This window comes from Limanda limanda, chromosome 17, assembly GCF_963576545.1.
Source record: "Limanda limanda chromosome 17, fLimLim1.1, whole genome shotgun sequence".
Lineage (NCBI taxonomy): Eukaryota > Metazoa > Chordata > Actinopteri > Pleuronectiformes > Pleuronectidae > Limanda > Limanda limanda.
In genome coordinates this window covers 15,933,268-15,944,861 of record NC_083652.1, presented here as the reverse complement: position 1 = coordinate 15,944,861, position 11,594 = coordinate 15,933,268, and the positions used below count along the sequence as shown (strand labels likewise).

The 11,594-nt window shown below is 42.4% G+C and overlaps 1 protein-coding gene across 1 annotated transcript; it reads right to left on the bottom strand.

Moving 5' to 3' along the window:
* Positions 1-319: 319 nt before the first annotated feature.
* LOC133022617 (SEC14-like protein 1) lies at positions 320-11,114 on the bottom strand. Its single transcript, XM_061089460.1, has 16 exons — positions 10,958-11,114; positions 9,595-9,689; positions 6,722-6,871; positions 6,487-6,618; positions 6,234-6,362; positions 5,909-6,128; positions 4,874-4,983; positions 4,451-4,640; positions 3,988-4,076; positions 3,590-3,660; positions 3,320-3,491; positions 2,169-2,303; positions 1,837-1,971; positions 1,322-1,573; positions 1,038-1,216; positions 320-920 (listed from the first exon to the last, which is right to left on the bottom strand). The coding sequence occupies exons 2-16, from the start codon at positions 9,655-9,657 to the stop codon at positions 818-820; spliced, it is 2,130 nt and encodes a 709-aa protein (XP_060945443.1). The 5' UTR covers positions 9,658-9,689; positions 10,958-11,114; the 3' UTR covers positions 320-817.
* Positions 11,115-11,594: the final 480 nt, after the last annotated feature.

Sequence of the window (11,594 nt, the reverse complement as noted above, 5' to 3'; positions counted from 1 at the left end):
AAATTAAAGTTTTATGTAAATCAGTTGTCTGCCTGGCCCTGTGGCGGATCACAAGGGGGCTGCACGATATTGCATTCAAATTAGCTGCCTCGGAAAACTCAACAGCTCCGCCTAACAAGCCCAAAAACAACATTACATGGAAACTAGAGAGTGCCCTGCATATTTAATAGAGATTTCTTATTATCTCCTCTCTCTTTAACACCTCACCTATTGCTATAAAAGATCTCTAACAACCAGTCTCCATGATTATGTTATTATTGTCATTCGTCGTTTTTATCAAAATTTCGGGACAAAAGACACATTCTGGAGGATACGTGACTAGTACTTTATGTGTTAATTTCTTTATTTAAAAAACAATTCTTAGAAGAGCAGAAAATGTGTTAATGTAAAACTGCATGTTATGAGAACACTGCAGAGCTGAGAGCAGCTCCAGTCGCAGAGTGCCCTGACATCTTGTGGACAATGAGAGCAACTTCAGGGATAGAAGATAAATGTATTATACAGGTTTCACTTTCATTCAATCTAATCTATAATCTGCATTTCAATTCATTTATTAAACATTTAGGAACATGTACCTAACTAAAAATCTTATATTTAATTTGTTTCTTATACTGTACACAAACACAAAACAAACGTAAACTAACAAAGTCCTTCATCGCAAGCACAGGGAAATACTGTTACATGATTCTGCAGAAACTAAAGCATCAGAGAAACTTCACTCGGCTCTGATCTAAATTACAAACAACATAAGGGAATATCAGTCACATGTCATTCAGTCCTGGGGAATTCTAGCTTAGGGGCAGATACTGGTTGGATGCTACCTTGAGATGGAGCTGGTGTGTGATTGGCTAGAGGAAGTAGTGGCAGCACTGAGCTGTGAGAAACCACTATGAGACGATTCCAGACTGGTCATGGATCCCCTGGAAATAACAGACGATAAATAATAATTTTTAGATTGCAATTAATTGATATTAAAATGTCACCATGTGTACAGTATTGTAAGTATAAAAGAGGCTCTATGGTTTAATGAAACTGACCTGAAGTCGTGGGACGCCAGCACCTCGGTGTAGAACATTATCTTGCACTTGTGGGAGGAGACCTGCAGGGAGGCCAGGACGTCATCCACACGAGGCAGGCTGGAGGCGTTGCACGCCGGCGAGCTGTGGAAACGCCACTGGAGGATGTAGAAACCCGGCCAGCGCGTTACGTGCGAGCCCTGTTTGAACAGACGGAAGCTGCAGGATTAATTTGCAATGATAGAGGTTTAACAACTTAGACAAAAAAAAGACAAGAGTGCAGAGTCCACGGTCCTCCCTCGCACCTGTACGCTCTCTCCCTCCCTGCAGGTGAGCGCTTTCTCCACCAGGCTGTAGTCCTGGCCCAGCACCCAGTTCCTGTCTATCAGCTGGGCATTGACGGCCCCGAGGGACGCGATGCCGTGGGCTCCTAGCGCGTCTTTCTTCTGCGGCTGAGGGGCCCACTTGGAGTGATAGATGTGGAAAATCACATCTCCTTTGCACACGTCAAAGTCCCAGGTGATGACGGAGGACGCCTCTGTGATCTCGATCAGCATCTGCAGGGGGGGGGATGTAAGGAGATTAGAAACAAGGAGCAGCGGACAGGGGGCCATTAATCATGTTTCTCTTTGGCTATAAGCATGCAATGTGGATTTGTACCATATGGTGGTGCCAGATTCCACAACATAAAAATGCAGCATACAGAGAAAGTGGAATTGTGAAGAAATACTTTTGTCTTAACATGATAGAGATCACACACACACACACGTCTCAAAGATGGCGTCTGTGATACATATGGATCAGGAAGCTGAGACTGTACCTCATATGGAGCTCCCTTGAAGACGCTAGCGCTCTTATAGATGGAGTCGGTCAACAGGCGGTTCTCCTCACTCTCCAGCTCCTCTGCGGTCCGGTACAGGGATTTGGGGACCGTGCTTCCTTCAGGGATCTCACACTAGAGAATGACAACACAAACGTTACACACAACTCCCATTAATCTATGTTTACATCTGTCTAAAGACACCGATTGACCCAAAGGCAGTAACTTGATATTCATGCTGGTTATCATTTAATTGTTTAGCTGTAACACACATTATTTATCTATATTTGTTTTGAATCCTAGATGTCAACATGCTGAGGAATAGACTTCACCATGCAGTCTCCTCCCAAGAAGTCAGGGATGATCTCTCTGTCGATGTAATCCACCAAGCCTCCTGGACCCTGGTAGTCATTTCCAGCATAAACAAGGAACTTCTTACGAGTGTTCTCGTCGATCAAGGGGCTGACCTAGAAACCAGACACAGGAACAGCAGCAGGTTCACTCATTGTCAAATGTAAAATAATAATACAGGATAGTATAAAATAATCCAATAACATACCTTAGAGCAGGAAGGTTTAACTAACTCTGAACTGAACCCCCTTCATTTAAATTTAAATTCTACTTTATACTTAAAAACCCGCTCCACATTTAAATATAATAAATTAAATACTGTTGAAACAAGTGAAGACTTAATGCAACTTATGAATAATGAAAAACTACATTTAGTCCAGTTTAAAATGTTATTCTTTAAAAACGCCAAGCATAAAACACCATCTCACTTATGCACTCATCCTCACTCAGAAATATCATGCTCACCAATTCTATAATAACCAATTCTATAATAACTATGACCAAAATGTCCGATCAGTGTATGTTTAAAGCTTTAAACAGTTTGATGTCAGATGAAGGTTTCAGAGCAGGGTCACTTCTAACTGTCCATAGACCCAAAGGATAAAGGCTTTTTTTCTGAGCTAATGACTGATCATGGCAGTAACGTTAGCAGCGGCAGGTCTCGGTTAACAAACTGAGGGGTTTTGATCTTCTCCCGCAAACAGAAACCTCTGCAGATCAATGCGTTCTCCTCTGTGCTCTGATGTGGATTGTGTAAACGAGGAAAGAGGCTCAGCAAGAGGGAAAGAAAACCTCTGAGCGAGAAGTTAATGTTCAAAGAGCGAGTCTCAGAGTTAAAAAAACTAAAATACCCCCCAGTTAACAACTTCACAGCCCATTCTTCGAGCGCTTACACTATGCTTCAACTGTTTTTACTGTGTATACTTGTCTTTATTTCTCTGCTGAATGCTATAACTACACTACAGTCTATACTGCTGCGTATTGCAATCACAATATGCCCCATGGGGATCAGGAGAATCTCTGCATAGCACAGAGCAATAACTATCCTCATTCTGTGATGTTGTTTTTCTCTGTTTCTCCTTCATACTAATGACGTATTCTCATGAAAAACAAGTGTGGAAGTTATTCTCACCAGCGTCCAGAGCACTGGAAAAACTCGAGGCGCCCTCAGTATGAGGAGGCGACCCAGGGTCTCAGGATAGTTGGCCTCCACCACCTCGATGATTCTGAGCAGAGCCTTGACGCCCGGTCGCCACAGGTGACGCATGTTGAGACCCTCCAGATCCACCAGGCAAGTCCAACAGCTGAGCAACATGTTAACACAGACATTGCATAACTATTAATACGATAAAAGCAGGCGACTAACCAAACACAGACAAAGGGCAGATCAATATTTAGGCACCTGATAGGTCGGCCGAAGACTCTGGTGTTTTCTTCACAGCGCCTCAGTCCCTCTTCATTGATGGAAAGGACCTGAGTCACAGTTGTAATGTAAAAGGCATTAATACAACTTAAAACATCTGAAAATAAATTTACTGTGTTAATGTCTGTATTGAGTAGGGCTGTAATAATTCTCAGTTCAGACCTCGATTTCTGTTCCACAGTTTGGTTTACACCTCATGTTAATTTTGTCATAACTAAAGAAGTAAAAACTGCACCTGCAGCGGTGGTAGTGGGTTGGGGAATTTCCTACATCTCAAATTGGAGGCTGTGGTTGTTTGTGTCCAGGTTTCGGCGCCAGTTTCAGAAATGTTACAGCCCTAAAGCTGAAGCATTGACTTGTGCATGTGTTCATATCACCTGTCTGAGAAGCACCTCCTCTCCCAAGGCTCGTACCAGACCCTTTGTGTCCATTTGACCCAGACGCAGGATGTACAGAGGACGGCCCTCTAAGACACACGCCACACGCAGACATGGGTCATCATGTGCACACACAAATTCAATGATTGCACAAAAGAGTAAAATAAATCTGACTCTCACTAATGTTTAGCACCTGCTGTTGCCGAGCTTGTGTTCAACAGGTTCAAACATTCACAGGACACTTCCTGGGTTCACATCCTGCCTCTCACCAGGTGAGCTGAGCTGTTAAAAGCAAGGGCTCATTTACAAACATGGGAGCTCTGGCAGATGGTGCTCCGACTTCATCGTCAATAATTAACAGCCCATTTCAACCCATGGAGACTTTTCTACAATTTCACTGTGGCAGTAAGTAGAGAGGTATAGAGGAGATGTTACGGATACAACAGGCCAGTTCAGGCAGTACCTCTGTCATGGTGGTGCCAGCCTCCAGTGTAATATTCCTGAAGCAGTTGTGGCCGCTCCCACGTGTCCAACAAGAAATCCACCTGATGCTGTTTCCTCCAGGTGAGAGACTGACACAGGAACTCCCTGGCCCTGTCCAGGTTGAAATCTCTGGCTCTCAGGAAGCGCAGCACATGCTGATCCTTTGGAATCTACACACAAAAAGACACGGGTCAAAATGTCTCAATGCAAAGTGTTTGGTTAAGAATGAACCTTTCAGGCAATGACTGCTTATTTTCTATTTGCAATCAGCATTATATCTGCAAAGATCAATACTTTATTTACTGTGGCAGCAGGAGCAAAGCAGAAATCTAGCTTAGGTGAAAGTCTAGAAATATTAGGTATAAAAAATTGATGTGTGCATGTGTGTGTGTGTCTGTCTGACCTTGCCCTTGTGGGTTTCCTGGAGCCACAGGCGCAGTCGAATAAGACAGCTCTCCTGCAGAGGCGTTAAATCACCTAGGTAACGTCTGATGTAGTCAGCATCCAACTTGTCTATGGGCAAAAAAACACAGTGTAAAGATAGCACATATTGAATGTTTCAGATGGAGACATCAGGAGCTATTCGCTGCATTTTCAGCCAGAGATTTCAGTGAACCACAAAAGAGAATGTTGCTGGGGGCACTTAGCAACAAGCACGTTTTCAAAAGCTCCAGCTACGGCTTGAAAAGTCTCTGAAGCTTGGTCCTGTTTGCTGCTCTTCACACTCGGGTTCTTTGCAACGTGCAATGTGTTTTTAAGCCGAGAGGAGATGTGGTGTTTTTGCAAATCACTATTGTGTAACCAGAGATGTGAGATCTCACAACCAGCCACAGGCTTTTCAATTCACAAGGACAAACATGAATTCTGTTTTTTCTTTTTAAATATTAGATTTATCACATTAAACCAGCTTTTTACTTTTTTACTAAAACTGTTTCAGAAACAGACTTTTTGAATGAAAGGATGAGGTGAGAACTGACAGGAGTTAAGAAAGGAAAGTTGTAGCTTCTTCAGGAGCTTTCACAACTTCCTCCTTTGGTCAGTATCTTCTGACTTTCAAGTTTAGTCTCAACCAAAATAACCTCAAACACAGTCCAGATCAACGGATCAAAATTTAATCTGGATCAAACTGGACCAGGGTTTGGGTTTATTTGCAGAATGAACATATTTTGGGGGATGGTTCGGACAGAAATTGGCACAGCATTAAACAATAGAAAAAGAAAAAGAATCACAAGCAGCTCAGTTTGTCTGTAGTCTTCACTACGGATGATATAATGTTTAAACAGCTTACAGGTGTGAAAATGCCTTTAGTAAAGATCTGTACTGTGAAGCAGTCATTGGAAACAAAGGCACAGTTCACACACAATGTTTACTCTGCTCCTTTGAGTTGTGTGGTGGCTGCTACTCTGTACTTAATTGGGACTAGTGAGAAACCACTGACCATCAGGAGAGCCAGACTGCAGCTCTGTGGGACCGGCTGGGTCCTTGCTGGGCAGCCCATGCTTGGCACTGTTCACTGGGATGGCTCTGGGAATAGAAGGGGTTGGCAGCAGGAGCCTGGCCGCTGCAGTCCCAGTGACAACAGGGGGGGTCCAACGAGGTATGTGAGTTACTCCTTCATCCTCCAGCTCTTTGAGGAAGTACTCAATTATTTCTTTACCCTAAAACATAAAGAGATGAAACTAGATTAATAATGTGGAAGATAGACAAATACTGAAATGCAACTCTTTACCAGGTGTATACATTTTCTGCGCAAGGACACAAACCTTTTTAATGCTAGCAGCATACTGTTTCATCGCTATCTTCTCTGCTGAGCTCTCGAAGCCAAAGAAGGACTTCATATCCAGACTAGCTGTCTGTTCGAAGCAGGTCCACTCCTCATTTTCTGGATGAACCTGTGGAAGACAAAAAATAATCCGTTAAGGGGCACAGCAAAACCGTGTTGCACAAAAACAATAATACAAAGAAATAAAACTTCTCTCATTCCAACAACTTTCTTTTACTGTTTGAGAAACTCACCGTGTATTTGCAGCTCTCGTGGACGAGGACTCTGCTGGAAAAGGTCTCGTTGGTGACATCGATGTGGAGCGTCCTGTCCCTGCGGTTCAGAGTGTTCTTTTGGATAAAGTACAGGTAGTCTACACCGGCAATCTACACGCAAAAAAAGAAATATATATTCATGGTTTGTACCAGGTTATTTAAACATTATGATTATGTCATGGTGTTGCACAGTGAAAGGTCGGAAGAGAGTTACTCTTTTAAGTAGTCGGGGAGCATCAATGTCGATGGTGCAGCGCCTCTCTGTGACCAGCGTGGATCCGTCCTCACTCTGGTTTTCACTGAAGACTTTACTGTCCACAAACACCGGGATCAAGTGGCAATTTGGGAATCTCCTTACATAGGCCTGAGAATGAGAAATACCTCACACATTAAATATACTAAACACATACTTGGTTATATTTTGCTTTCCCTGGCTGAGTTCACTCCACTTTTTGTTCTGCTCATTATGAGACAGCTCACTGGTCGGGGAGTAAATATGTTTTGTAATGATCCCACTACAAGGTCTGTTGTATTTGAAATGAGAGTAAATGTCTGAATAGAGCAGAGATTTAAAGCCCATCATCCCTGCATCGGGTAAGGGTGCATTTAACAGTTTATGTAAATGCATATCACTGTTTGTGCATCTGCGGCAGGCGACAGTTACTTCAAGTTTTATTGCTCACAGCATATTGTGTGACCGTCTGCTCAGGGAAGATTCACCACGGGTTCACCTGTCAATATTGACCGAGCGGCTGAGCAGGCGTTTCAGGATGTGCAAAAACAGTCATCAGTGTGTGCAACTAGCAGAAGGATACATTTTACTGATAAACTATTGACGAGTATCTGAGGGGAGGGAAGGAGCTAGACCATTACAACAGGAACAGCTGCCTGTTTAATGTTTTAGCAACAAATGACTTCACCACAGGGTGGGAAACTACTGAAAATACTCTCCAGGAACTCTGAGCCCTAGATATAGCAAACAATGACAACCCCTCAATTGGTGCGTGTGGAATAAATCAGCCCGAGACTCAAACTGTTTTAAAAGTGCAAAGATCTCAACTGATCCTCGTGGATTCAAGGCACAAGAGAACAGAATTTAGAGGAGATTTCCTCCCGAAGTTCACACTGAAGACGTGATCTTTCAGCGAGACACGCCTCCGACATGCACACATCCCAACAGACGTGTGTGAAATGTTTCCTCGCTAAACTAAAATTCAGAGCGACTCTGCCAAGGCCCAGAAGTCCCCTTGTGAAACCACATTTAAATTCACTACATTGACCAGATTGCACACACACTCGTTAATATCAGTCCCCTAAACATGCCGGACTTTTTTGCCATCAAGATCCATAAATGATTCTCTGGGAATCTATAGCAATCTTAAAGAAAGTAAAAAGAATTCCTGGACCCCTCCCCTCTCGTCCTCACCTTCTTCTCAACCCCATACAACATTCTTCCACCAAGTTTCGTGGAAATCAGTTAAATGGTTTTTTTTGTAATCTCGCTTACAAACAAACAAACCCACAAAGAAACAGACAGGGGCGAAGACATAACCTCCACGGCTAAGACAATAAGCAATATTTTCTGGTGGTGTGGAAAAGACACACAGCACAAAAAGTAGGTTTCATTTATGGCAGACGTAAGAAGCATTATTTAATCATGAAGAGCAGAACTCGAACTGTCTGAGCCCCTTGAAGACTGTTTGAGTTAAACATCACTATCAGTCAGACAGTTTCCACTGTTCACACCATTATATTTTACATTAGCGAAACAATATGAGTCTACCTGTGTCGGTCATGTGAAAAATGGGAAAGTGTGTCTGCACAAACACAAATTGAATGTGTTGTGATACTGTGACACCCAGGATCATCCTGCAGACGTGTCAAGAAGCAGACAGCAGTGATGTCCATGTTTCAGAAGACATCCTGGACAATGATTAGAGCCGTGAATAATAACTGGATCAACAGAGGAGCTAATGAGCAGGCTCCCAGATGAATGGGAGCAGAGGAGGTGAACGACTCTTCACTGGAGTCTCCCCTTTATGCTGCTGAGGTCTGAATCTTTTCATAAGAGCCGTTATTCACTTTTCACAAAAGATTTATTTCAGGGTTTTTTTCAATATGACGAGATGCAGTCAGCATTTTAATCAAGAGATGATTCAGGGGAAAGAAGCTCGTTTGGATGTGGACTCGGCCTATGTTGCGGAGGAGATAGTGCCCCGGCAGCAGCATTAGCCTATCTGGACATGTTGCATAAGTGTTCTGCTTAATGTGTAACTGCACAGAGCAGGAAACAGGAGCAGGAGCAGATTGTACAAGTGGGTCTCGGAGTCCCAGCTGACATCGGCTGATAGATTCCGTTCAATCTAACCTATGCCTGTGTGTCTTTGGACCGTGGGAGGAAGCTGTGTACCCGGATGAAAACAACCCACACAGACATGGGGTGAACATCCAAACTCCACGCAGAAAGACCCCGGTTCAACTGAAACAATTAAACCAAAATAAATCAACTACTCCTGACCTCTCAATAATCATCACATGACGTCAGACAAACAACACACAAGGTGTAATGAGTTACAAAGATGTAAAAATATCCAACTGTGAGCCAGTTAAATAAGCATACAGAGTGGTCAGCCTGGCTCGGAATTAGTGGAAACTTTCTAGAAAAGTTTTGTAAGTAGTTTCCTCAACATGTGCACTACCTGCAGATTCCTCCTCCAACCACAACAACAAGAGAGAGACGTTTCTATCTCTATGTTCTGTCCAGTCACTCATCACAGCAGCTGTGGCAGGCGAGCGTATATTGAGTAGAAGACAGACGGCCCCTGGGAGGCCACACATTTTATATTTTGTTTACTGAAAGTGTCTGGATCTCTCTCTGGAACCCAGTGAAACCTCAAATATTCAGGAAAATTCCAAAAGTGAACAGGAGTCAAAGCCACAATGGCTTTATATTGAAGATGCACCTTATCTGCACTTGACTTATGTAAGGTCCCATAAGGTCATAACAGCCATGTCCACTGTCTCCTGTCTTATTAGGTAAGAGATAAAACAGAAAGAATTCTCTGGAACACAAACAGTGATACTCACCGCCATGATTAGCTCAAACGGGTGTTTGTAGACCCGCACCGGGGACTGGTATTCCTGCACCATGGTAAAAGTTCAGTCAACCTGCAGCTGGAAGACTACAGACACAAAAACAGGACACGGCTAAATAAAACAAAAACATCCGGGAGGCATGACAGCAGTTTACATGGGTTATTGTAAGTGTGCAGAACATCAGCTGAGAGGAGTGACACTCATGTGCCCCTCATTTGGGCTGACTCTGCATTCAGCTGCTTTTCGGGAAGGCCCTTATGAGGTTGTTATTCTGACTCCTCTGTGTTCATGTGCTTTGAATTAGGTTGGGAAAAAAAACTTGCTGTGTTAAGAGCGTGTTATTCAGCTACATCTGCTGCTATTTCTACTGCTGTTTGATGCAGCCTGTAGATTAACATTACTTTCAATAAAGTACTTGACTGCGCACTATGTTGTTTTACTTATAAGTTGAGAACTTATATTTTTACACCAGGGATCAAAGAGAAACTATATGTTAATCCTGTCTACGTTCTGCACATATGGCAGATCTGACAATAATGTTGAATTTGACTTTAAAAAACACCCTCACTCCACTTTCTGCATTAAGGCTGGATAATGAGAACAAAACCCACATCAAAATAAACACGACATATAAGTTGAAAACAGGAATTATGACGATAAATGTCACAAAGTTTAAAACTGATTGAACCGAGTGAACGTTGTCCTAGAAATCAATTTTGTAACCTTGTTGACACAATGAGTAAACAAAGTAAAATATCGATAAATATGTTGAACCTTTAAAGTATCTATACAAATCCCAATAGATACATTATCAATAACTTTTGTTTTATTACTTTAGTACTAATTTGAATGAAGGGATCGGGTGCCACATGCAAATCAGGTATTTAAAAACGTCTGCTCATTAATTACAAAACCATCTGCGTTGCCTAATAATGCATTGGCTAAAACGGTTCATGTGACAAAAGTATCATATTTGACAAACTCAGATAAAAAGCTGCTATTCGGGGTTAGTTTTCAAAATGCGTAAAGTAGTTTATGAGTAATCTTTACAACTCGTGTTACAAAACTGTCCAGTTGGAGACTCTATTTTCCGATTGTTCCGCCAGTACGTGAACGCACATCGTCTCCACATTAAGCTTTTAACTAAAAAAGAAAGTGAACATCGTAGAAAGAGAAGAAGAAGAAGAAGCAGAAGAAAGACAAGAAGAAGAAGATGGAGAAAAGTTAACGTATTAACAGTCAGTGTCATGAAGTAACGTGAATAGCTAACATCAGATCAGTTTGTTCCAGAGTGAAACACACAGGCGACAGCGGCGAGCCCAGGCCCGAGCGGAGCGACCACACGGATCCTTACGTGAGAGTTCGATCCCGGCGGGTGGATCTATTCGTCCTCGCAGCTCCTTGTCTCCTCCATGTCGCGTAAGTGGACAAACTTTCTATTGTCTCATCGTCAACAACAGATTAAAAAGTCCATCCGGAGCCGGTCCGTCCTCCACTGTCACGCAGTGTTAGCTCCGCCCCCGCTGTCACGCAAACAGGAAGTCAGCGTAAACCCACATTTAAATAAAAAGTTAGACTTTTTTTTTTAAACAACGATATTGATATATGAGGGATATATTTAAATTTTGAATTCACTTTTAAATCTACATTTTGATTTAAATATTTATTTATAAAAGTATAAAGTGCAGCAGAGTCATACAGTCTGAGGTCAGGACGGAAGGGGGCGCTGTGGCTGAAGTGACAGTGGATTATATAAAAAAGGTTTTACGTTTAATCCCTTATATATAGTCTGTGGTTTAATCACAAGTTTGAGATTCTACGATTTCAATATAGATGCTTTTAACAGTTGAGAATCTATTGCTTCTTAATCTGCTTTAGTTTGTTTGATGATTATGTTAATGACCATAATTATTTTATTTTCTGTCTTCTTGACTCTTTTGTGTTTCCTTGCTTTGCCGCACTTGTAAATCACTTTGGCTCGACTGCAGTTG

Excerpts from the sequence above, each read along its gene's own strand:
- LOC133022617 (XM_061089460.1), bottom strand. The coding sequence starts at position 9,657 with ATGGTGCAGGAATACCAGTCCCCGGTGCGGGTCTACAAACACCCGTTT. Across the intron at positions 4,984-5,908 it reads GCAGTCTGGCTCTCCTGATG|ACAAGTTGGATGCTGACTAC; the intron begins GTCAGTGGTTTC and ends TTTTGCCCATAG. Across the intron at positions 3,492-3,589 it reads GTCTTCGGCCGACCTATCAG|CTGTTGGACTTGCCTGGTGG; the intron begins GTGCCTAAATAT and ends CATGTTGCTCAG.